At 42.2% G+C, this 26,539-nt stretch overlaps 1 protein-coding gene across 7 annotated transcripts; it reads left to right on the top strand.

Moving 5' to 3' along the window:
- The first annotated feature begins 743 nt into the window (after positions 1 to 743).
- On the top strand, positions 744 to 25,675 carry OTULINL (OTU deubiquitinase with linear linkage specificity like). 7 transcript variants are annotated; one of them, XM_038129153.1, is made up of 10 exons: positions 4,505 to 4,568; positions 12,440 to 12,488; positions 14,974 to 15,008; positions 16,274 to 16,433; positions 16,540 to 16,571; positions 16,676 to 16,767; positions 18,879 to 19,028; positions 19,821 to 19,949; positions 22,115 to 22,387; positions 23,496 to 25,675. In XM_038129153.1, exons 4-10 carry the CDS (start codon positions 16,327 to 16,329, stop codon positions 23,673 to 23,675), a joined length of 963 nt encoding a protein of 320 aa, XP_037985081.1. In that variant the 5' UTR covers positions 4,505 to 4,568; positions 12,440 to 12,488; positions 14,974 to 15,008; positions 16,274 to 16,326; the 3' UTR covers positions 23,676 to 25,675. The 7 variants fall into 7 exon arrangements, with proteins under 7 accessions (XP_037985079.1, XP_037985080.1, XP_037985086.1 ...); XM_038129152.1 differs by lacking the exons at positions 12,440 to 12,488; positions 14,974 to 15,008 and adding an exon at positions 816 to 950 and having other exon boundaries at positions 4,087 to 4,568; XM_038129158.1 differs by lacking the exons at positions 4,505 to 4,568; positions 14,974 to 15,008 and adding an exon at positions 870 to 950.
- Positions 25,676 to 26,539: the final 864 nt, after the last annotated feature.

Below are 26,539 nucleotides of genomic sequence, written 5' to 3'. Positions count from 1 at the left end.
AATGCATGTGAAATGTGAAGCAACTGTTAACAGAGGAGGAATCTCTGAAAGGCAATGGCAAGTGTCTTCTCCCTCTGAAACAAGAACTTGTGGGTATTTTCAGACTGGGAAACTAGATTTAATGAGATTGTAAGCTGTGGTATTGTGAGGTATCTTCCAAGAGCATCATTAAGAAGGAATTAACAGTCTTAGACTGTAAGAAACCATTTTTCTCATTTAACTTGAAACAATGAGTTAGGAGGAAAAAAGACTGTCTTGAAGGACCCTTTGATTACTCCAGTTAAAAATCCCATGCCTATGAAGTGATTTAACCATATCTGTGTAAACTTTGCTTTAACATAGCATGGTCCATAACCATAGGAAGGCATGTTTGTGTGGACCACCTTTTTCCTCTTCACGGTCCCACTGAACTCTCCTGGAGGCATATTGATTGCATGATAAGTAATATTAAGAGCTTAGCAATGAAATGTGGCATTGGAGCTGAAAAGAAGAAGCTGTGACTCTCTGTGGATTACCACTGAGATAGTGCCATGTATGGGTGCTACATCACAGTCTGAAAAGCACCCCGCGATCTCCATCCCTCCAACAGCTTGGGAGATGCAGGGGGACATAGCAATGTGACCTGTATAAATAGCTGAGTTATGCTCATTTTTTTTCTTGTGGCTTGGATATGGAGAAGCACAGACAGCCTGTGTGACTCTGAAGACTTTAACGGAAATGAAACAGGAAGCCAGATCCTTTCACAGCTTGTTGATCTGTGAAGACAAGCTGAGTCTGTAGAGACTCCTTTTCTAACCCCAGAAAAAAAGCAACCAGGGGAGAGAAATCCAACTGGGGGTGATACTCTGGAGAAAAGATGCAGAGGCAACATGACAGAAGGGCCAGCAAGAACAGAGACCACTTCACCGAACACAAAAAGCGAAGCAGAATTAGCTCAGAGAGAAGTGTTGGTAAGCTCATACTGCTGTGCTATAAATTTTGGCATGTCAGCAAGCTGGTGATCAGCTAGAGAAAATCCTGTGCTGCTGATTGCAGCTGCATGGGTACTACTTTAACCTTTGTGTCAGACTACCTGACCTTGATGGTAGTACTAAGTTACAATAAATAAGGAAATGGTTCTTGACTGTTAAAAATGGGCTTGAAAAAATGAAGGAGGAAGCTGTCACCAGTTCTGCACCTAGGCTTTCTACTTTTACTGGGTTGGATGCTGTTGCCTTTGTCTCAGCACTTGTTTGGAATTGCTTACATTCTTTGTGCCATGATTATAATCCTGCTGCTCGCCTGCAGATGAGCACAGCAATTGCTTTGGCTAATGATTTGTGGGTTTAAACACACCCAGTTAAAATTACTTCACACTTGTTTAGCAATGGCTTTCAGTATAAGCTTTTGCTGTAATTGCTATGCTCTCTCACGTGGGTACAAACAGAGGGAGGTAGACACAGTCATGGCTGCAGCTTGGAAATGCCATGACCTGCAGAAGAACCTGGAGGTTCATGTTGTGGGAAAGTTCATAATACTCCCCTAAAGGAAGAAAATGCCATTAATATCCCTAAGCAGTAGAACTTTTCCATCTGCATATAGCCTTGTTTGAGTATCAGAAACATATGCAAAATGCCATGACTGGGAAGTCTGGAGGAAGAGAATCTAATTTAGGCTGCTTCCAGTCTGAGCTCCCTGGAGCTGTCCCCTTGTTCCTGCAGAGCTGCTGCCTAGTCAGAGGCAAAGCAGAGAATGCATTATTTCTGCTGAAACCTACTGAATGCATGGGCTGCGTAAGGCCTTTTCTGTCTCCCTACACTGTTCTGTTGGAGCAGGTCCAGAGAAGGACCATGAAGTGGATAAGAGCACTGGAGCACCTCTAGGAAGACAGACTGAGAAAGTTGGGGTTGTTCAGCCTGGAGAAAAGGAGATTGTGCGCAGACCTCATAGCAACCTTCCTGTATCTGAAGGGAGCCTATAGGGAAGCTGGAGAGGGACTCTTTGTCAGGAACTACAGTGATAGGACAAGGGGTATTGGACTCAAACTGAAAGAGGGGATATTTAGGTTAGACATTAGGGAAAAATTCTTTACTGTGAGGGTGGTGAGACACTGGAACAGGTTGCCCAGGAAGGCTGTGGATGCCCCATCCCTGGCAGGGGCAGTGGGACTAGATGATTTTTGAAGGCCCCTTCCAGCCCTTAACATTCTATGATTCTCTGAAATATTTTGGAGAAGTTGACATTTTCTGAAGCTTCCTGAACCTTTGTAGCAGCATGTTTCCAATTCTGCAGAGTCTGTTAAAGAAACACCCTTCCAGTTAGCTGCTATTTCCATTTCTGCTGTTGATCCCAGCCCAGATCTGGATCTTGCTTGCTCTCTCCAGGATTATCCTAACCCACATCCTAACAGGAACAGTACACACAGACCAGCCCAAAAGTGCAGGAGGGTTGTGTGTTACCTGGCTCAGTCTTACAGTGGTGTATGTATCCAACACCAAGGAGGGAGGCAGGTAAAGGCTGTCCCATCTCACTCATAAGGAGGAGAGACAACATTTTCCTGCCAAAGCCTGCAAATGGAAAAAGGTCCTAGAGAGTTCTTCTTGACTCAGGGAAGAGGTCCAGAAAGAGCTTAAGGAGAAAGAAAAGGCACTATGGACAGTGTTAGTTTAAAAAGTCTCTCAAGAGGTTTCAGGTAAGTGATGTCTGATTGACTGATTGATTGATTGATTGTCCCAGGGCTTATTCCCATGCATAGAGGCTCAAGGCCATGCTCCAAATTGCAAATGCATGGAGGAGAGAGCAGAGAGCTGTGAAGTGGGAAGGACTCACTGATACAGGGCTTGATCTGTAAACATTGTACCATACATTTCATCTCTCTCCTCTGATGAGTCAGCAGCCAGATAAACATTCACTTTCAAGCCTGCCTGCACAAATAAATCACCAATTAAATCCTAAGATCTTAAGACAGGTTAAGAGAAGGTAGAAAGAGGCAAACCTGGATTTAGCTGCAATGCTAAACCATCTTCTGCCACCAACATTGGCCTGGCCAAGGCAAGAAAAAAGTTGGAAAGGGAAGCTGAAGGATGTGATAACTGCAGACAAGATGTGGAAATAAAATAAATATGTTCCAGCCACGCTCAAGCCTTTGCCAAGGTGAATGCCATGTGAGCTATATTGTGGCAGCATCTCTCTCAGCTGCAGCTCCTGAGACACAGCGACATTAAACACAATCTGTAGTCCAGACGGAAAGTACCAGGTAACTGGTGCTGTGGAGAGGCAAGAGGTGGCACCAAGGAAATTTTTTTTTCCAAATGGATTTTTTGATGGAGCAGCACACAGTGCTACTAACACAACTGACAGCTTTAGGCCTCTTAAGTCAACTGTTTACTTTTGCTATTTTTAGCTGGGTTTTAAGCCTAGATTTTCTTTTACTTAGATAAATATGTCTATGACTTTCTGCAAGTGCAACTAAGTGAATGCTTGGCACACCAATATTTAGCAGGTTTTTGCCTATTTTGTTCCTTGCCCAGATTAACTGAGATAAAGGGAGAAATAATCTGATATTCATGCCAAGCGATACAAATCTCTTCAGTGTTTCATGAAAAGTCTTGATCTTCAACCACTTTAATATCTTGTGGTATTTTAGGGAAAAAAAACCACAAACCCAAACAAAATCCAATAACAGAAGACTGTGTAAGTTTGTCTTGGCTCTGTAAGTTTGTCTTTGCTCTGTTTTGCAGAGCAAACTGCTTGTAACTCTGTAAAAGATTTAAATCTTTGTAAGGACCATCACAGTTCCTTTCTGTTTTTCCTGCAAAGTTCTTAATGAGATGGAAGAATACTATTCTTTAATGTCTAACCAGAAAAGAAAGTATACCAGTCTATGCAAATTCTCTACATACCTCTGGGAGAAATGACACATGAAAGTCTGTTATAAAGGAAGGCACTTGGCAAAGGGGAATTTCTTTGTGGATGAATGCACGCCATCTTGTAAAATAGTGAATTGGTGAGGAAATCAACATTTAATGACGGGGAAAAAACGAAATACAACCAATAACTTCAAAGTTATTAAGTTGTGTTTACATTTAATGGCTGTATTTCAAACAGATTATGATGGTGTTGGTCTCCAATCAAGGAGCTGGAATCCCTAGAAGTGTTTCAGGCAATCCCATCCCTGGAAGATCTCAGTGCCAGGCTGGATGGGGCTTTCAGCAACTTGGTCTAGTGGGAAGCATCCCTGCCCATGGCAGAAGGTTGGAACTAGATGATCTTTAGGGCCCTTTCCAGGCCAAACCATGGCACGATTCCATGCTGCAATAAAATGTAAAAGAGCGCGGTGTGACACCCGAGCACAAACTGTGTCTCACTGGCGGAGGAGCGGCAAGGGTTGCTGTGGAAATGGAGAACTCCGCTGGGAGACAGGCCAAGGGACGGCGACAGGGGTGATCCCTCCTTCCCGGTTCCCGGGCACGGCCGGGTGGGATCGGGAGCGGGGCGGCCCCGCGGGATCCCCGCCCCGGGCGGTGCCGGCGCTGCCTTTGTAGCCGGGTTGGATCCCGGGGAGGCGCCGGAGGAGAGCGGCGGAGCGGGTGAGGCGCGGCGGGGCTGGTGGGCGGTCTCGGAGGGTCCCCAAAGTCGCGGCGAGGGTTTGGCTTCGTTTGCTGTTTCTTTATTTTTTTCCCCCCGTTTTATTTTTCACCTGGCTCTTCGGGGGCCGTTTTCCAGGAGTAGCGGTAGCCGGAAAGCTGCTCCTCGGGCCATCCCGGCGGGACCGCCCGGCTGTGCCCCCCGCCCGTGTGGGGCCGGGGGCCGCGGGCGTGAGGGGAAGTGCCGGGAGCGCCACGGGGCTGAGCTGCCCTGGGGAACTGCTGTGTCCCGAGTGCGGAATTAGCGCCCACATGCGTGGGGATCGCGGCTGTAAAACAGCAGCGTGCGCCGCTTTCAGCTCGGGCGTTCGGCCGGGCTTTGGCTCTTGGGTTCGGGGGCGGTAATTTTTTTGTGGGTTTCTTTCCTTACTGTGTGCAGTATGAATTTACGTGTTGCAGACTGGCTTGTATTCCCGTCACAAAGGTGAAGGTTTAGGGAAAAGGGGCTCATAAATGCAGGTATGGTTCAGAAGGACCCAGGAAGGGGCCGGCTGCAGGTGGTCCTCGGTGTCAGGAATGGCCGAACATCATCCAGCGTGTGCCCAGGTGGCCAAGAAAGCCAAGGGCATCCTGGTCTGTGTCAGCAACAGTGTGGCCAGCTGGACCACGGCAGGGATTGTCCAACTGCGCTCAGCACTGCTGAGGGCACACCTCAAATCGTGTGTCCAGTTCTGGGTCCTTCTCTACAGCAAAGACATTGAGGGGCAGGAGTATGTCCAGAGAAGGGCAGCAGAGGTTGTGAAGGGTCTGCAGCCCAAGTCCCATGAGGAGCAGCAGAGGGAACTGGGGTTTTTTAGCCTGGAGAGAAGGAGGGTCAGGGTTGACGTTTTTGCTCTCTACAACTACCTAAAGGAGTTTGTAGCCAGGTAGGGGTCAGTCTATTCTCAAGTAACAAGTCATACCAGGAGAGATTTAGATTAGGTATCAGGGAAAATTTCGTTGCTGAAATGGCGTTCAGGCATCAGAACAGGCTGCCCAGGGAAGTGGTTGAGTCACCATCCCTGGAGATATTTATTAGACATGTAGATGTGGCACTTGGGGACATGGTTAGCGGGGGGCTTGGTAGTGCTGGGTTAACAGTTAGGCTTGATTTCAAAGGCCTTTTTCAACCTAAATGATCCTGTGATCTCTTATGTCACTGAGAAGTGTTCATTTAGACTGAGGACATCGTGCCCTACCAGCTCGCTTTTCTGCTGTACATTCTGTGGTACGTTTCTGCTTTGATGGTTACTCATCCTGTCCTCACTTTGCACTGCCTTTCTTACTAAACCAGCTTGTTTTCTCTTTGGAGGAGCTGTACAAATTGCATGCAGCTTATGCTTTCATTTTTGCAGTGGAGAAAGAACCAGATTTCTGTGGTATTTAGTGGGTGAGTTTAAGCTAGCACGGTGCTACCTGCTCCATTGCTAATAACGCGCAAGTGCCGTTATTCCCACTTCCGTCCTCTGGCCCGCTCCAGTTTCAGCAAGTGGTGAAACAAAGAGGCAAAATATATGAAACAGGAAGTAATGACAAGCTAAGAAAGCTTCTTCGTAGTCACTGAAGTGTGTTTCTTTAAGAATTTCATTTCTTTGCTAGTGGACAAATAATTTGATTAGAAACTGAGGGGTCTCCTTATGGTAGGAGGAAAATATGCCATTTTCCTATCTCTATAAAACACTACCAGGTGAAGGATGTTAGAAGTGATTTTGGAGGGGAGAAACAGCATGAAAATGCTGGTCAGCATTTAAATCTAAGTGCTTTTATGGAAAAGTATCTGTATTTGGAATGTTAAAAAACTTAATTTTTGTAGTTTGAGATTTGCCGTTTTTGGATATAAGAGTTTTTTTCACTTTGTTTAACTGTTTGGAACATGTTGCCTGCTTAGGTGGTGTTCTTTCCCATTCAGCATCAAGACTTTCTGTCCACCTTGTTTCTTAGCTACAGTTTCCAGATGAATCTTCATGTCTTATCTACCAAGGATCAGACAACAAACATGAAAGGGTTTTTCAAAAATGTATGCAGTTTTTCTTGAGCTTAATGTTTGAAAATGTTTGATCTTGCATGACTACGCAGGCAAATGCGTTTGAGATTTCAGAAATACTTCTGCTAAACCTCCTGACCCCACGCAGCTGAACTGTGGGAGTCATGGTGCCAAACTGTCCTAGGAGAGACGATTATGGTTATAATTGACTTGTTTTAAAAACACAGGGAATAACCAGTGCTCAGGAGTCAAAAGTTAATATAATTACACTGCTTTCATTACACTTGCCTAACTAAATCTGGTTGTGATTAGAATGGCATAAGGTTTACCTTAAGGAGCTTCTTAATCTCCTCTTGTTTTAGGCTGTGAAATTATTTTTTTTAATTACCTTTGGGCTGCCTAAGTCATATTCTAATGGCATTTGATGGCAGTCTGACTTCTAAAAGAGTTATAGTACTCTTAAAGTGAAACACTAATCTGAGTTGTTGTCTGACATCTGGCCCTGAATCACTTCAGGATCTGTTTTCTGCTTTGATGGAATTTGGGGAGGCCAAATGGCATCTTTTCCTCACTCCTGGGCTGATGCAGCTGGCCTGGTGCCCGCGTGTAGCAGCAACAGGGAGCTCTGCCCCTGTGCTGCACTGCTGGGATTGCCAGCATAGCAGATGCCAGTTCCTCAGTGCATGGTTGCAGTGCTCTGGATCAGACTACAGTGCTGTACCTTGCAGAAAGACAGAGAAACAGCTACCTATTAGTGAAAAGGTTGGAGTTTCATGATAGAAAACAGGAGTTCCACTTCTTCAGCTGCAGCAATGTAAAAGCAGTCACTGGCAGTTTTGTTGCTAGGGATCTTGTATCAATTCTGAGGTGTTAAGAGTTTTATATTACAAAATTTGGTTTGTTTAAAAGTTTGATTTTTTCCCCATGGACAATATTACTCATGATTGGACTATCTGTTGCCTGATAACATAAAAGGATAACAAAAAATCTATGAGAGTTGTGTCCCAGCATAAATGAGAACAAAAAGGAAATAAGGGGACTACTGTCCACTTCTTGAGAGGGCTCCAGTGAAGGCAAACATTGTAAAATACTTCAAAACTTCTACAGCTTTCTTCATTAATTTTCTGAGAAGTTTTGAAGTCAGCATCTTTTGGTTTCTTTTCAGCCTTACACTGTGCTTGTAGCTTCTTCCTCTTTTTTCACTGCTCTGCACATTATGCATGTTTGGCATCCTCAAGATCCAGACTGGAGTGCTTGGGATTTCTCTGTAGCCTATGGGGACATGCAGGAAGCTCCTGACAGAGGGAGGAAATGTGCGTCTCTAGCTCCTGTCCCCATGTCACTATGTACCTGTGCAGAGAGATGTGTCAAGCAAGGCAACTTTTATTGCCGGCACTTTTCTTTCAACAATTTTTTTTTTTGAGGAGAATGCTGTAGACTGAGCAGAAGGCATGTTATCTTACTTGAGCCATATTCTGTGATGGTGGAGGGTTAAAGGTGTGGCAAGATGTGGCAATATATGCTGAGTCTCTGATTCTTTTGCTAGTTCTTCTTCAGCAGGACACCATCTCAGGTGCCTTGTCCATACATAATATGTTGCTGAGGTTTTGCACATATTTGAAGTGTTCAGCATTTATGTTTCCAGGGCAGGGTAGTCATGCTGGGGAAATGATGCTATGAAAGTGAGAAATGTGTACCTTAGCATCAAACTAGTGCCTTGATATGATGTAGTGTCCGTGAGGCTTTGACCATCATCAAGTCTGTCCTTGTATCTGTGCAGCAAAGCAGCATCAAGGCAAGGTGCTTGGCACTGCCTGAAGGTCAGCTGCCACCAGGAAACCACAGAATGGTTTGGGTTGGAAGGGACCTTGCAGTCCATCTGGTTCCAACCCCCTGCCATGCACAAGGGCACCTTTCACTAGACCAGGTTGCTCAGAACTTCATCCAACCTGGCCTTAAACACTTTACGGTGTGGGACATCCACTGCTTCTTTGAGCAGACTGTCCCAGTGTCTCACCAGCCTCACAGTGAAGACTTTCTACCTAATATCTAAGCTAAGCCTGCCCTCTTTCCATCTAAAGCCATCACCCCTTGTTCTGTCACTAAATTCCTTTTTACAAAGTCCATCTCCATCTTTCCTGTAGGCCCCTTTAGGTACTGGAAGGTGCTACAAGGTTTTCTAGGAGCCTTCCAGGCTGAAAGAAAAACCAGCTCTTTTAGTCTGCTCTCATAAGAGAGGTGCTTCATCCCTCTGATCATCTTCATGGCCTCCTCCATGGATCTTGCACTATTAGGTCCACATCCTTCTCATGCTGGGAGTCCCAGAGCTGGATGCAGTACTGCAGGTGGGGTCTCACCACAGTGGAGGGCAAAATTGCCTCCCTTGAATGGTCAGGAAGGAAGGTTTTAGTTGCCAAGTTTGTGCAAAATCAGTCTTTTGCAAACTTAAATGCTTGGTTCAGGTCTATCTGTACTACAAAGAGAAGCCCTACCCATTTGTCCCAGTTTTGCTCTGAGCACAGCACCATGCCAGGGGCTTGTCTGTGAGCAGCTTGGAGATATGCTTATTGTCCTTCAATTGTGGTTTCATTTTGGGTCATTTCCTACACGTGAATTTCAGCTGTCACATTCTTGCCAGAGGCCAAGGCCTTAAAAAAATAGGGGGTTTCATATAAATGAAGAACTTTAAAAATTATACTGCTGGGTTCCATGGCAGAAACTATCCAGGACCCTGTATTTCATTTTCTTACTTTACAAGTGAAAGTAAGTCGTGCCTCTGCCAAGTGCCATCCCCTCAAAAAGAGGTCAATATGCAAGGTCACACTTAACTGTATTTTACAGGAGTGCATGATTAATATTTTACTTAGTCCTTGCCACGTAAGTGTCTGGTTTTTAGGCCGTTTGAGCAAATGCAGAGGTGTCAGGTATCTGTAATCTATTGATCCCTGCAATTGATGTCTGGAGTGCTTCGCTTGAAACTTCTGTTGCATCCAAATGTCTGTAAAAATACCAACTGTGCATTAGCAATGACAATAATGACAGTGATATTATTATGCACGATAATGCTAATACTGCTAATGTGCTTTTATAAGTAGAAAGCTCTTGCACAGAATATTCTGAGTTCTTGAATCGCATTTTATGAAATGTTTCTGTTGGCTCTGACTTTGGTATTACCCTCAGTGATAACTTAAATTTCAGTTACTATCTTGATGCAGTCAGTTTTACCTTTTAGTATGCTTTTTTTTTTGTGTAATGTTTTAGGCCAGAAGTGCCTGGTAATGCACTCTCACAAAAAGGTAGAGGACTCCTGTGTGCTTGAGCTAATTAAAATATGCCAGTTTGGAAGTGCTGCCCTTGAGATGATGAAGAGAGAGTGGGGTTTAAACACTCCAGCTACTTCCATACAAGTACCATGAACTCTGCAGAATAAAGCTGAAATTTTGGCTTTCGTCAGACTGGACACTGAGAGGCAGAGGGGAAGAGATGCAAGACCAATTTCTGCCATTTGCATTCAGAGTGATGGCTTTGATACTTCGCTTTCTTTGGCCTTGCTTTGTGCTTCCAGTCGATCTGGAAAAGAGGGCAAGACACAAGTAAAACACTGCTGGAATAACCTCTGCACATACCTGCTGAGGAAGCACGGGCTTTGTGATCTGGTGCACCACCAGGAGATATGAATCATTTGTGATTATGAATCATAAATTGTATGTAATTACTAATCCATGTGAAAAATGCACAGCTCTGCACTGTCTGCACACAGAATCGAGTACACTCAGGAGAGGGCCATGCTCTGAAGACAGACACAAAATCTGTCTGGGGTGCAGCAGTCAGACCCAGTACAGAGATGGAAATGATAAGCAACATGGATGTAGTTTGGTGAGATGGGACTGGCTTTCTCCTTGGACAGTAAACAAGCTCAGAAGAGTTGATTTTTTTTGTCCGTCATGGGTTACTTGATCCTGCTGTTTTCCTGGATATCAGTTGGGATAACTTTTTGTCAACAGATAGCTTAAAACTCCTTGGACTGTCCTGTGTCGTGTGCTTACAAAGCATCCAGGCAGAGCCAGGGGCACTTCCTGCACTGGGAAACCCCAGGAGTGGGGCAGCTGCCCCTGGTCCTCTACCTGGAGAGACTGGGGGAATGCTGCCTGTGGTATCCCCAGCCACCTAATTACTGTGCATCCTTGGAAGGTGGGGTGGTTGGTGCAAGTCTTTTGCTGTCTAGCAAACAAGATTTAAAAATCGGGAGGAGGAAAATTACTGTTATTGCTAAGTAAGACTTCTTTTTTCCCCCTAACCAGGTTTCAGTTATCTACACATATCAACATAAAAAACCCAAGGTATTTATACTTAAGATGTTCAGGAGGAAAGTATTTCCTTTATTCTGTCAGTTTGGATTCAGCATGGCGGAAAAAGAAAAAAAGAAAAGAATTTTGAGAATTGTGAAATAACTATGAGTGTCAATAGGGGTGACTCAACATAAAACTCTGCAGCAGGCAGAATAAGAATTCTTAGAGTGGGCTTCTTTCAAATAATAGATTTAGTGCATTTACGTAAGTTCTGTTTGAAATGTGCAGGCATTAAATAGCAATTCTGAATGGGAACAGATTTTTTTCCACATTAAGAAAAAAGCCAGTAGCAGAGATTTCAGAAGCTTCTTCTTTAAAAGGAGGTTATTTTATTTTTTTCATTTTTTTAAAATAGGAATAAGAGTTTTAGAGAAATTCATGTTTTTTTAATGGCATGAAATGCTTTTCATGTGTTTCTCGTTCAGTATTCTGGACTGTAAATTCTCAGAAGGCTTCTGTCATGCTTTTTCTTACTTAAATGGAAGCAGGGCTAAGCATTATTCATCTTGGATGAAGCACACTGTGCCTTAAAAAGGAAGCTGAATTGTACAGGAAATGAAGAACTGAACTTTCCTTTTGTTCTCATAGGCATTTAATTCACATTTGTAGAGAGAAAGTGGTATGTGCAGGCTAAACCATGCATTAATATCTTGATTATATAGCTGAAATTGGTTTTGTAAAGGTAGTTCTAGTAGGGTATATTTTAGATAATCACCCAGTAGGTAAGAACACATTATGGTTGTTGCTGCACAGTAGGATTAAGTTGTGTCACAACTGGATAGATACATACATTAACACCAGCAGTTCCTGTTGATGATCGAGGAGACTGAAGAAGGCTGCCAGCTCTATATTCTCTATATTTTTCTGAAAAAAAAAAAAAAAGACTGAGGGAGCTGAGAGGGCACTTGGGAAAGCCCTATGCAGAAGAGTAGGGTAAATAAAACCTTTCTTGCAAGTGATGGGCCTCAGCGTTACCAAAACTATTCTGTTTTCTAGATAATTGTGTGATTCTACTTGTGGTTTGGGGCTGGCATTCTCTTTTTTTTCAGCAGTGTTTTTTGGTTAGAAGGTATCTGTTCAGCAGACATGGCTGAACTTTTGATAAGTCACTGATGATTACCATCTTTGTCTGTAAATTATTTTCTTTTCCTTATTATACCAAGGAGAGATCCTCGTCTTTCCTGTTTGTTAGAACACGTGAATATTGCTCAACAAGTTGACATTGCTTTACTCTGTAAAAGATGGGGTTTGTAATGAAATAGTTATTGAATTAAGCAGTGCTTTTCACGTATCTTGGTATGTGTTTGATCTCTTTTCAGGTTTCTTTTTTTTTTTTGTGTGTGGTGCTAATAATAAATTCTTTGATGTCTCCGTTTATGATCTCTTGGCACCACTTAAAAAGGCATATTTCTCTCTTCTTAAGTCGAATGTGATGTAATTTTTGTAGGTATTGAATTTGTATAATTAATAATTTTTCTGTGTCTCCCTCTTGGTTCATTCAGTTGAGGTCTGTGTACACATGTGCATCATGCTTGAGTCTGCTCTATGAGGGTAAGTTTGTTTGTTTTCCCTTAAAAGAGGGACTTACCTTTTCTGTAACACACCTTGGTGCTGCTGGTGTATTATCTGAAAAATAGCAATGTGCAACAACTTGAAGAGAGCTGCATGCATACCTTGAACACAGGCGGACTTGGACCTCCGTGCCAAGCTTTGCATGTCTCAGTTGAGGGGTCTCCCTTCCCAGCTCTGCATCCAACAGAGGAGGGAGAAGGAGTGGTTCAGGTGTGGGCAGCGTCTGACACAGAGGTGTCCCACATTCTGCCCCCCTCTTTGAATGAGGATATACCTGCTTTTGGAAACTAGGAACATGATTTTTTGATGGGAGTATGAAACCTGGCCACTTTATGGTGACAAGTGCTACGTTCTGCTTTCAGTACCAAAAAGATTGTGAAGAGGAATGTCCCAAAAATGAATCATTCTGTCAGGTTTTAATTTTGGAAGATGCTCTGTTATCTTTATGATGCCCTTGTTAATGGTATGGAGAAAAAACAGTAAAGGGTAATTGCTCCATCAGACATGCTGGAATATTCAGTAATGCATACAGTGCTGTCTGCTAGTTCCCAAGCTCATTTCTGACATTTTGCATTTCATCAATTATGTGTCTTTAAGGTGGCAGCCTCCAAAAAAGTTGTGAGGGAGTCAAATGTGAAGCAAATCCTTTAGTGATTCTTCCTGAGTTACTTGAGAATGAAACATATGCTGCAGACATCTCTTACTTATCTTTTTTTCTGGCTCTTTCTGGTTTTGTTTTTTTCTTCTGTGTGTCTCTCCTACTGACTTTGCAGGGGATAAAAGCTTAATGCTTGGTACTAGCAGGAAGCCGATGTGGCATGAAAAGAAAACATGGTGTACTACTTGCTCTGTAAGATAAACACTGCTATCAGCTCCTGATCGACTCCAGTACTGTTCAGCCTCTGTTCTTCCAAATTCCTGCATGGCAGAAGAGTCAGGCCTCCCTGTCATGCTGATGCTCGCAGTCAGTCTTCAAGAAGGTGGAAGCCCAGCAGCTGGTCACAGCACCAACTGCTTCTGTCACTGCCTCCTGAGGAGCAGGACAAATTGTGCACATATCCCAGGGAATTGATTTGGTTTAAAAATCTGTGGGTTTATTTTACTCCCCCCTCTAATGTGTTATTAATTTAATTGCTCGTTGGTTTCTGAAGACTTCTGAAAGGTGCAGGGATGGAGGTGGCAAGATCTATTTTAAGCTGCTGCCTTCTTTAATTTATGCTCATGATGTATTTTTACCAGCAGCACTTTGTGATCCAACTGCTACTTCTAAATGTCATTTACTTGAATAAAAAGTGTAATTAATTTCTAAGTGTGACATAAGCACTGAAAGTATTAACTGAATCACAGAGTGCTGTTTGAACAGCAGCTTTCCCATGACAGGAGGGAAAGTTCATGAAGTCCAAGGTATGCTGCAATACAAGTGTAGCAAAAATACTCAAAATCACTTGTTTGCAGGTTTTTCCATTGCCCATTAGGCTTTCTACTAGGAAAATACCCATATTGAATAAAAATGGGCAAGCATTATTTGGTTGTCTTGTGTTTTCTGACATTCATTTGTGTTTCTGATGGAAACCAGTAACCCTGTGCTTCCCAGCACTCCTTGAAGAGCAGTTGCTCAAGCACCTTTAACCATAGGCATTGAAAGAGAGATTGTTGAACTCCAGTAGCCTGAGGTTTTTTTCAGGATTATTACCATCAAAAACTTTTTCAAAAGATTGCTTGATTTAGTTTAAGAACTGATGCAGAGCTGTCATCTTTCTGCCTGTAAAAAGGAGTAAGGGAAGAAATTTTGCATTCACGTGTATTTCTTGGTTCTCCATAATGCAAAGTATGTAGTTTTAACAGATGGACTAGCTCTTGATTTTTTTATAGAGCCAGTTTGTTCAAAATCAAATGTGGGAGTGGACCACACAGTCCTTTTACGTAATGAAATTTAAGTCTGCTTCAACTTTCTTTTGATATTGTATATTTAAACTGGTGTTAATTTCAATCATCATTGGTTTGCATACAACGGTGTAAATCCAGAATACCCACTGATCCATGGGCTGAACATCTGTGAGCCATCACATTCCATCCCAGTGGACAGAAGATTCAGATATTCAAAGCCCACTGAGTTTTTTTTCCAACGCTGATGCCTTTATCCTAAAGAAGAGAGAGAAAAAATTGCAGTAGCTTGATTCTGCTGGGATTGTCATTTCTCTAGGCAGAAGTCTGTGTGCTTATTGAGAATGTGCCTGCCAGTGTCCCTCAGGAGGAAGTGGGAGTGTGTTTATATGTGCGTGTGAGCTGTAAGTGGGGGTGTCTGGTTTTTCTATGAAGTTTTCCATTTCCAAACCTTACAGCTGATGTTTTGTTGTCTGTTAAAAGGCATTAGTATTAAACTAGAATTTTCTGGAGCTTCAGAACTAGCACCCCAACCCCACCTCTGATTACTTAAAATTTATGGACATCTTTTTGTTTACAGCTCTTAACCTGCCTTTGGTTCACGGGAGAGACAAGGTTTGTGTCTCACCACCAGATGACTTGCATACAAAATCTTGTAATAAAACTTCTTCAAACAACAGAATATTGGGAAAGGCCAAGTATCATCAGTGCTCTGTATATATGCAACAGTGCTCATAAAAATGAGTGCATCACTGTTTATCTTGTTGCTAAGGTTGGAATTGATACATAACTCTTTGACTGGATTGCTGTCCACAGTGCATGGGCTTAACTTACTTGGAAAACTTAAGCCCCTCTTAAATTTCCTGTTAAAGCCAGGAGGGGCAGAAGTTCAGCTGACATAAAACTATGTGGAATGAGTTATCCCCTCTGTAGACTCTCTGGAGAAGGATCTTTTCAACCGTCTCTGTGGATGCCTCTATAAAAAGTTGAGTTCTTTTAAGGTTTTGTACTAAATCAATAAATAAGTTAATAACAGAGCAGCTGTTCATCATGAGCTCTGGGAATTTCCTATCTTCGAATGTCTTCCAGAGGACAAATTTCTCACTTAGGGAGCAGATACTGCCTTTGTCAACTGTTCAGTCTCCAGGCCCTCTCTCACTTGTAGGTCTTTTGATCAACAACAGACAACCATAACCTTCCCTAACCTTGTCTGTAATGCTAGGGGAGCAACAGAATGTCGTCCTTGTTTATGTCTGTAAAGTGAGCATGTACCCCCTCTGCGATGATCTCCTGAGCTTTCTACCAAATCCCTGGGGAGGATCTTTCTCTGGAGTTTTAAATTGACCTTAAAGTTGCCCAAATTGAGGCAGGAACATTCCTTTAATTCCCCAGGCAGTCATATGATGCTTAGTCAGCTAATACTGCCTTATATGGCCCATTTGTTGACTACAAGTCCTATGAACCCCTGGTCTGTAAAGCCATGGCTTACAGACAAAATAATGGCAGTACAGGTGTCTAGATCAGCACATCCTGAAGTAAAAAAAAAAGAACATTTTTGGGTTTTTTTTGTAACTGAGCAGTGCGTTTGATACCAGTCTTCCTGTGACTCCATTGTAACTACATATGTAGCCTTCACTGTGTGCAGGAAAGTGTGGAAATATGAACTATGTGCACCCAAGCCCCTAGAAACTTGAAAAACTAAGTATATAAATTATGTGTATTAAGTAGAATATATTAATCTTTTACATGTCATGTTTTGTGTTTCATTTGAAGTGATACCATGTTTAGATGATCTTTCTTTCTGCAAGAAAACAAACAGAAACAAGTACTTCAAAATAGTGATAAGATTTTTCCTCTCTCTCTTTTGATCCCTATTTTAGGAAGGCATGAGGTGTGGTCCTGGAAAACAGCCAGCAAGGAATCCCTGTGTCTCATGTGGCAAAAAGTGAAAGTGCAGCTAATGTTAAGCATGTCCTTCCTCGCTGCTCTTTTTTGGTATTGTAGAAGGCTATACAGCTTTTTTGCACAGCTGCTGAAACGGTAGGTTTTTTATGCAGACTTTAATCTTCCACACTGTCGCTTATTTCAGTAAATACTGACCTTCAGCACCTCCTCGTTGACACCTGCTCTATCATCTATGTTTCAGGTGGAGCAACTACCTTCAGAGGCAGCTCATAAGTAAGCTTTGTGTTGTCACTCCACAGTCATTAATGACCGTCACAACTTCCCTTTAGATGCAGAACAGCGGAACCTAACTAATCTGTGAATCAATCTCAATTTAGGGAATCTCAGTGTGCTGCCAGAAGTTGATCTACTTGGTTATAGTGCAAGAGAATGGAAAGGAGAAACAAAGCAGGCCAAACAGATGAGGGAGGTAAGAGTTAAATTTTAATCTCTATATTAGGACAGGGAAGAGCTAGCACCTGGGAAAGGAGTAGCACTCTCAGCGCAAACAGCTGCAGCAGCTAATCAAAGCCTGCTGCACTGGCTAGTCAAACGAAAAGCAAAATTGACAGCATGAACAGGGGTCTAAATAGAGTGCAGCAGTGCAGGTCAAAATGTAGATCAGTTTTTTTCTAAATTCCCTCTTCTAGCACCAGTAACCCTAACAGAAAAAATCATCCCCAGTGCTAAAGCCCAAATAGTGTGGTCTTAGGCGCTGTCACTTGGCCAGCCTTTGATTTAAGGTAAAAACTCTTACTGCAAGGAGGGAGGAAGCACCACATCCATTTCTCTTCCAAGTTCTGAAGGTCCATGCTTGGCAGCCTTTCCCTCTCCAGCATCATCAGCTGCAGCTGGTGGCAGGCAGGGCAGAAGCTGGCATCTAACCTGTGCCAGCTTGGGTGCTGCCCAGCAGGCAGGGAGCTCTGGTGCTGGATGGTGGCCATCCCATGCCTTTGGGCAGTCCTTCTGCTCCAGCTCTGTGCCCCAGCCCAGGTGCTTCTGTGCCAGTGTCTTCCCCTGCACAGGGCGCTGCTGGCAAGGCAGGCAGTTCAACTGCACTGGTGTATTTGACATTTATTGGCTTTAGGTCATGGTATTGGAATCTCAGAGCAAATGCATACCAAGAAGGACTTAAAGAATGAACAGCTGGAACAGATAAACAACAACAGCATAAAGGGGTTGTGGATAAAAGAAGATAGTTTCCAAAAAGCTGGAATTGCGTTCAAGTGATGAACAGGGAAAAGATCCAGTTTTGCCACATTAAATACAGGAACACAGCAGTGCCAAGAGTTCACAGAACAACACACAAGGCCAAAAACTATTTGGAGGAGCAAGTAACAAAAGATAGCAAAACTTCTAATAAATTTGCAAGCCCATACTGGTTAAAAAGCCTTTCAGAAAATCTATGAGACTTCTGGACCTGAAAAGGAGACCCCTGTATATGGAGCAGTCAGTGGATGTCTGGTTACATCATGTAGAAGTTGCCATGGTAAGGAGTACATTTTAGGATGAGGTCTTGTGAGATCCAGCATATCATGCTTGCTGTCCCCAAAAGGAACTGTCCCCATGTTTGTCTTGTCTCTCCCTCATTCTCTCTTTGTCCTAGCTAAGCAGTCCCTCTCCCTCTTTTGTGCTGGCTCCTGTCCTCTTTTGGATGTGGTACACCTAGGTGGTGAGCTGATTAAGCAGGTCATCTAAAAAGAGGCTTCTCTGAGGCCCTCAAGCTTGCTGAAGCAGCAGGAAAGTCCCTTAGCAGAAAGAGTTTAATTGGCTCACTATCTCAGCTGATACGGTAAGGGTAAGGGGACAGAGTGCAGCCGAGAAGTGGTGGTGGGATGGGGTGAGGGAGTGACCAAGATAAACAGAGGATGAGGAATTGAGGCCATCCTGCTGCCCCCTTCAGGAAGCAAACTGGAAGTGATGGAGCAGCCTGTGGGACTTGTAGAGTCCTCTCCTAATTCTCTGGCAGTTTATTGCTCAGAATTGTCTCAACAAGGGCTCAGATGGCAGCCTGTGGTAATGCAGTCTGTAGCTGGACCAAGGGCCGTCCACTTCAGCACGGAGCTGCCAGATCTGCTCTGCCTCAGGTCAGTGTTTCACAATGGATTCAGATCAATGTAAGGAGATGTTTTTTGCCAAAAGGAGTTTTCTCCAGATACTCGTTCCTGCCCTTTTGCTGCTGCATCTCACATGTCAGTGCAAATTGTTGAAATGGCTGAGGTTAAATCTGTGCTGATCTGCTCTAATTTGCTTGACCATGTGAATGTTTACAGTAGCGACAGTGCAGAGACTTGAACGAGTTCCTGGTTTTGGAAGGAATGCAGAATCACTCTTAATGGGCAGCGCCAGTCTAAGGTGTTTACAAAAACATGGTGTTTAACATTTCTGTGTATATAAATCCTAAAAATATACTCTCTTGTTTCTCTGGCTCCCTCTTATGAGTAGTTTGGAATTGGACTTCAAACAACATGGGTTTTTTTCCAAAGTTTAATATTGCTTATTTTTCTTTTTTATTGCTTATTTTTCTTGGTCTCTTTCTAGGCATATGAAGAATTGTTTAGGAGCTGTCATATCAAATACCTGAGACAAGTCAAGAGGGACAACTACAGTGTAGTAAGAGCAGTGCTTTTTCAGATTTTCAGCCAAGGCATTCCTTTTCCTTCGTGGATGAAGGAAAGAGATATATTGAAGGTAAAATTCATTTCCTAAATGAACACATTTTAGCTATCCATGCACAGCAGAAGGAAGCTTTGTTCCGTGTGAAAAGTGGTATGCTGGCTGTTGAAGTGGAGAATCATTATCAGAATTCAAAGAGAAGTTTTTCAAACCCATTGAACTACATTTAATTGAAAAACTGCCCCTAATCTAAATATACCAATGTGAACATGAGTCTAAATGATGAAAAAAAAAAAAAAAAAAGTAAAAGTGTATGGATGAATGTTACTGCTACCCTGCTAGATGTCACTCCCTTAACACAACAGGTTATTTGTATCCTCCCCATCCACATCCATGGAAAGTTCAGTGGCTCACTTGGGAGCTGCTGTGTTGCTGGAGCAGCAGGTATCCTGCCCTGAACTCCAGGAGCTTTGGCAGGAGATAGTGTCAGGGAAGTGAGATCTGTAGCTTTTGCCTGTAGAGATGTGTGCACAGACTGGAAGGTGTCTGTATTCCTAAATACCTCATTGAATTTGGAAGTATCCAGCTTTTCCAGAGGGTGGGTTATATATTTTGCTGAGAGCATCTTTTCATCTTCTTTTTTTTTTTTTGGCTGGCCCTGGTTTAAGAGTTTCTTAAGGACTTGGCAGTTAAATGGATCCTGCTGCACAGAAGGATTTGAATTGTGAGGTCCATTTACTTTGTTGTTCGAACTGTACAAACAGCTGCTAGAACCACATTGTAAATTGTATGTCGACAAGTTTATATAACCTTATACTCTGCTTCTTGTTATGGTTATGATTAGCTTGCCTTTTGTTTTTTTCCCAGCTCCCTGAAAAGCTTTTGTATTCTCAAGGTTGTAACTGGATTCAGCAATACAGTTTTGGGCCAGAAAGATACACGGGTCCCAATGCTTTTGGGAAGTTGCGCAAATGTATGGAGGCCTTAAAGACAAACGTGAGTATCTGGGAAATGGTTGGGAGGAATAAAAGCCTTGAGAAATGGGTTCATACAGAGTTAAGGAATTTCTCCGGGTTGCAAATTTTTGGGGCAGCCAGCCTCCCTTCCAGGTTCAGACTGCTGAGTTGCTGGGAAGGCCATCACCTCTCCTGCAGGGGAATCCAAGTTTTGGTGATCCACTAGGCCAAGTACTCAGGAGTTCCCTGCAAGTTAGGGAGGCCGCCATCTCCACAGCTAGTCTTTGCCATCAAGTGGCTCCTGAAGTATCTCATAATTTTGATTAAAAGTAAACATGCTGTATGAGATGCTTCTAGATTCCCTCTCCATCTGGAAAGGAGCAAACAAACAGTGCATTTTGTTCTAAAATGATTGTATTTTCTTTGCTTCTGTCCCCATTAAATGTTTTAATTATCCATTTTTGCTATAATCTCTCTCCGTAAGCTTGCACTTGATTGCAAAGGCCTGTCAGCCCCCTCTGCTCAGCATTGCCAGATTGCCATCATCCCCAACCCAGGACTATAATTCTTACTTAATATAAGAATTATATTATAATATTCTTATTTAATATAAGTCATATTTAAAACTTGGGGAGATTTAGTAGCCCCAAAGCCTTCTGAAGGAGAGATAAAGAGTTAGCCTGTCAAGACCTTGCACCTTTCTTGAGCTCCTCTGGGGTTTCTGCACATCTACAGTGATAGTAATTGTTAATTAAAAAAACAAACAAACAAAAAACCCAAACAGACTAATTTAAGCTCTAGAAACAAAGTGTTAGAAAGAAAAGGAGGGGATTAAAATAGATTATTTGGTCCCTTGCCTGCACCCTTGCTGTGCCAAAGTGACAGCTGCATCTTCTTGAGATGAGCCTGGTAGTTGTTATGTGCACTTATCATTTTGTTCTGGTTGCTCTTTGCATTTCTCAGTGTTGGGTTATTTGGCTTTTCATTTTTAGCTTGTTGTAGCTCTTTTAGCTGATGTTAGTGCACAAAGCATTTAATCTGCATTTTTAAGAAAAAAGTTTCAAGTTAAAAGAATGAATAAATCCTTACAATTAACAAACGGATTGTTTCAAAGCAACTCTGGGATGTCTTATGCTATTACTGGGCATAAGGTATAGCTCCCTGCATTTTTTTTTTTTTTTAATAAAGATGGTGTTTGGCCAGTTAGATGGATTTTTACCTATTTTTACTAACAGGGTTCTTTGCTGCCTTTCCCAGCTCCATCATCATAGAATCATTTTGTTTGGAAAAGACCTTTAAGATCATCAAGTCCAGCCATTAACCCAGCACTAAACTGTGTCCACAAGTGCTATATTTACACTTCTAAATATCTCCAGGGAGAGTGACTCAACCACTTCCCTGGACTGCCTGTTCCAATGCTTGACGACCCTTTTGATGAAGAATTTTCTCCTAGTATCCAATCCAAATCTCCCCTGGCAAAACTTCAGGCCTTTTCCTCTTGTTCTGTGACATGTTAGTTGGGAGAAAAGACCAACCCCCCCTACCTGGCTACACCCTCCTTTTAGGTTGTTGTAGAGTGTGATAAGATTTCCCCTTCAGCCTTGTATCCTCCAGGCTAAACACCCCCAGCTCCCTCAGCTGCTCCTCATCAGACTTGTGTTCCAGATCCTTTACCAGCTCTGCTGCCCTTCTCTGGACACACTCCAGCACCTCAATGTCCTCCTCATAGTAAGGGACAAAAAATGAACACAGGATTTGAGGTGTGACTTCACCAGTGCTGAGTGCAGGGGGACAATCACTGCCCTGCTCCTGCTGGCCACACTATTATTGCTGCAGGCCAGGATGCCGTTGGCCTTCTTGGCCACTTGGGCACACGCTGGCACATGTTCAGCTGCTGTTGACCAGCACCCCCACTTTTACACTCTTTTCTGCTCATCCACTTTCCGGCCACTCTGCCCCCAGCCTACAGCACTGCCTGGGGTTGTCGTCACCCAGGCAGGGCCCGGCACTTGCCCTTGTTGTACCTCAAACCATTGACCTTGATCAGACTGGGGGCTGCTGCCTGCAAATGCTATTGTGCCTGGGCTCTGTTGATTAATAGCTGCTTTACACATAGACCAGGTTTCTGTTCCTGTTTTGCCATCTTTTGTGTTAAATAGAATTCTTAATAATTTTGATGATATTCTTCTTCTGTGTGCTTTCCAGTGGGCTGAAATAAGTGCTACAAGAAATCATGAAGAAAGAGGAAGTATGTGTAATACACTGTTTTCTGATGAAAGCAAGGAATATAAACTATATGAGGCCATAAAATTCATCATGCTCTATGAAGTTGTCGAAGCCTATGAGCAGATAAAGAGCAGGGATGAACCCGTACACAACCTTTTTAGCCTTCTCTTTGCTCGTGACTCTTCATCTGACCCTCTGAGCTTCATGATGAATCATCTGAACTCCATAGGTGACTCTATTTGCTTAGACCAGGTAAGGATATAGATGAAAAACCACAAAACTTACTCCATCTTTGTAGTGATTGGGTGATTATATTATACATCATCCATGATAGCTGGCCCATTTCTTTTCTTTGAGATGTGGCGAAGTGGACTGAGGATAGCCATTTATCTTCCGGGAAAAAAAAAAAAACTGCAGTAAGAGTGGACCAAAAATAAATGCTACAGGTTATCAGTAAGACATAGTTTGGAACAATAATAACTTTGATATATAAAATAGTTTTAGATGATGCTGTTTTGACCAGTTGTTTTGCTTTTCTTATCTGTTCCACTATGCCAAATCCTGTAGCATCACTCTCTTTTCTTCCCGCCCTTTGGTTCTCATGACTTCTAATGTCTATTAAGAGTAGGTAATAAGAACTCTACTACTCACCTTTATATGTTAAGGTTTTTGTTTCCTGTTTTATAATTAGTGGGAAATTCAGTGCTGACATATAAACTCTGCACTGCCACTCTGCAAATGGTTTCACTTTCCGATGGCTGAAATTATTTTTTATAATTAATTTCAGTTATCAAGTCAATTGTTACGTGATGCAGTCACATTTAGGAGCAGTTTGATTATAACCGGGCAAGTTCTGCTCTGTCTAGCTATGCCCAAGGATATGAACTTTTCCCAAACCTTTTTTTTCCTGCTTAAGCAATCCACTGCAAGAAGTATCAATGAAGATGCCAGTTCTCCAGTTTCATATATGTGAAGTACCAAGAAACTTTTTCCTTTCGCTGTAATGTTTTCCATATGTAGCAAGTGATCACAAGGTGGCAGGCTTCCCATTTTTTCAGGGTGTATCAGTCTTTGAAACAGCTATTCCTTTCTTGCTCCTCAGTCAGCTGTGTGAGCTGGCTTGGGAGCAGGTTATGGGTGGTGTCAGGTGGAGGATGAATGTTTCTACATGCAAAAGAGAAGTGGAAGTGCTGTTGGGAATGCCCTCAAACTTTTAATGTTCTTACTCCACTAGGAAAAGGGCCCCTTTTATTCCTTGTCTGCTATTTTGAAGCTAAATGACTTGCCTTAACTTGGATTATCTTCAGTTTTGTTTTTGAAGCCTAGAAATAAATGTTTTACAGATTTCTTGCATTTCTAGGTTGAACTGTTTCTTCTTGGATACTTACTTGAAGTGAAGATACGAGTTTACAGACTGCATAGGTTTAATACTGAGGAATTTCAAGTAAATTATCCGGATGAATACCGAAGGGAATGGAATGAGATTTCTCTCCTGACTGAGGATGACCGCTACTATCACATCCCCCTTTTCAGAACGTGAAGGACCAGTGACTTTTTTTTTCCTTTGTATAGTATAATGAATTCACCAGTTCCAGTGAATTAGGTTTCTAATCAGCAGCAGTTAAATCTTAAGAATGCTCATTAATGATTACAAAATGGTTTATGGGCTTATTGTGTAAACATTTTGCTTTCCCATTGCAGCTCAGTTCACCATCAGTCAGCCATAAAAATCATAAAATATATTGCTATACTGTCTGGGGCAAAAAATTGTGATGTTTGAAGGCTGTCAGACAAAAAAAAATTGACTGCGTGACAATGAAGGCAAAGGTTATGGTGGGTTTTCCGTTGCTAGCCTAAGGGGTTTACTCTGACATCTGTGGATGGGTTAAACTCAAGTGCCTAAAGCAATGACTGCCTTTCCCTACTCCTGTCTGTCTCTAGCTAGGGAGGATGACTCACAGAAGAAAGGAAATCCCTGGGTCCCACAGTTTATATTCCATGCTATTTAACTTGCATTGACATGGGAGGATATAAACTGAGGCCTCTGCATGGCTGCTTCAAATCCACTTGGCTTCCCTTGTTGCCAGAGCACCCCTCTCCAGGGATGGGCAGAGCAAGCAGCAGCAGGTTGCACTTAATTTCAGACTTGGGAAGCGGAGCTGTCTGCACCCAGTGGTGCTCCCTGAAGGAGAAGAACTGTTACACAGGGGGAAAAATCAACACACAGGAGTACTGTGCCAGATGAGTGGAAGATCTCCTGCAAAGTGAGTAAAGTGCATCACTTTCTCCAAGGTAAAAAGGGCAGCATTAATGGGTAACACACAACAGAGCCACAGCCAGTGGCTGCATACGGCTTTGGTCAACTTGTAAATCCTTTAAGGGCTGATTTCAACATTACCTGCCAAAATTTCCTTTGCAATTCATCTGAGAAAGCTGTGCATGGAATACAGGTCAAAACACTGCATTTTCAGAAAATACTAATTTTTTATGCATTATGTGAATTCAGTAGTGTTGCATATATGTTTTATCCTCTGATTATGTATTAATCTCCTTGCCTAAGATTGCTGTCTTTAATTTAGACCTCTGCTTGAAGAAGTCTGTCCAGGACAAGTAAATGAGATTTATCTTCCTACATGGAACATTTTGCTCAGTTCTGTTTTCTAAAAGAATCAGTGTGTTTTGATTATTTCAAAATAAGGGTCCTTAAGTTGAAGAGGTATTAGATCTCTCAAAATATTTGTGAAAAGCTTACAATGACACAGGCTGATTGTTGTATTGAAGAGGGTGGGATTTATTAAGAAACAAAGCCTCTCCTTTCCTTATCCTAGAGATATAGAGGGACAGGCAGGTTTTATTAAACCTGCAGAATAAAATGCTAGCCAGTAGCAAAAATGAGAACAAGGCCTGCAGGAGCCAAAGCAGTTGCATGAAGTATCTTCATGGTAATGCTTGGAGTCCTTTGTGTAAAGAAAAGCTATTTTATCCCTTATGCTCCTTTTATTTGTGTGTATATCTGTATATATATATATATATTTATAAATACAAATACCTGAGTTCTGTATTGTAGCTGTTTTGTTTCCTGAAAGTTTGAGTTCAGTTTTGTTGAATGATTTGTAGATTTTAATTAAGAAGGCTTGATAGCTGTAATAATTTCATCTCATCAAAACCTGCATAGCAAGTACTTCTATTTATTAAAAGAAAGTTTTTCATTGAATGAAATAATTTTCTTATTTTAGATTTGGTTCTGCTCTGCATGGGGAAAAGTTATAATACCTAAGTGTAGAGTATTGTTATCTATTTTGCATCAACAGTAACAGTTACAGTTATCAATAAACTTGTCTATATTTTTTTCTTGTTTCGGTACAAACAGACATACCATAACTAAGTATGTATTTTTGTAGTGGGTTTTTAATGATTTGCATATTATTTGTGTTTAGGAATACAAAAGCGTTCCAGCTGAAAGTGATAAATTGTGAAAATGTACATTTTTGTGATCTTGAGCATATTAATAGCAGGGAATTAATAAAAATCTAAAACAGACAGTGGAATTTACCTCGCCAGTTTGGATGTTTGCATCTGAACCAGGACACCTGAGCCAGGGCTCTTTGCCTTGTCACTGGGAGGCAGTGGCACATGGACAGCCAGAGGGGTGGGTCTCTAGGAGGGACTGGTTCTCTTCACTGACTGTAGTGGGAGCTGACAGTGATCAGCATAAATCTCTCTGCCTTAGATATTTGAAGTTAGGTGAGATTAATGTTGTCCCAAAAATCAAAAAAGGACATACAGGAACAGAGCTGTTCAAGTGTCAGAGGTGCCAGCCAAATCATGCCAGGAACAGAAATGGGAGGTGAAAATAGAGGAGCTTCAGGTGAGGATGATCACAAATCCTAGAGATAAATGCAGAGAGGCTCATAAGAAACATTGAGAGAGGTTTGGGGCTGCACTGAGTTTTAACCAGGTTCTCTGATAATATATTTTACATATGTATAAAGCAAAAATAAATATCTGTTTACATATAATAATAAATTCATGTGAATATATATATATATATTCATGTGGGGATGTGTGCATATAAGAAAAATCCATAAGAAAGAAATTAATCCTCAATTAAGTGCATCTGAAACAAACTGGTACCTGTGTAAGTCATAGGTGCAGCAAGATATTTTCCAGTCAGTGGCAGAGACAAATTTTCTGTTCAAATCCAGAAGCACATAGTCATTATGAATATTTTTAAAAGCAGTGTTGTAGGCAGCTAAAGTCAGGATGCGTTTCTTATTTACTATTTTTAGTTTAGCAAGAAGAAACCATACTGAAGCCTCAGTGTTGGATTTGGATTTTCCCCCAAACTTGAAAATGTGTGTTATGAGTTTAACAGAGCAGCTGAAGAAAAGTGTATCTTTTATT

The sequence above is a fragment of the Motacilla alba genome, chromosome 2 (assembly GCF_015832195.1).
Source record: "Motacilla alba alba isolate MOTALB_02 chromosome 2, Motacilla_alba_V1.0_pri, whole genome shotgun sequence".
NCBI lineage: Eukaryota > Metazoa > Chordata > Aves > Passeriformes > Motacillidae > Motacilla > Motacilla alba.
This window is presented reverse-complemented; position numbering and strand designations above follow the sequence as displayed.

Coding starts and splice junctions, on each gene's coding strand:
- OTULINL (XM_038129158.1), top strand. CDS start 870: ATGACAGAAGGGCCAGCAAGAACAGAGACCACTTCACCGAACACAAAA. Junction 951..12,439: donor TAGCTCAGAGAGAAGTGTTG/GTAAGCTCATAC, acceptor TGGTTCATTCAG/TTGAGGTCTGTGTACACATG. Junction 19,029..19,820: donor AGGAAAGAGATATATTGAAG/GTAAAATTCATT, acceptor TTTTTTTCCCAG/CTCCCTGAAAAGCTTTTGTA.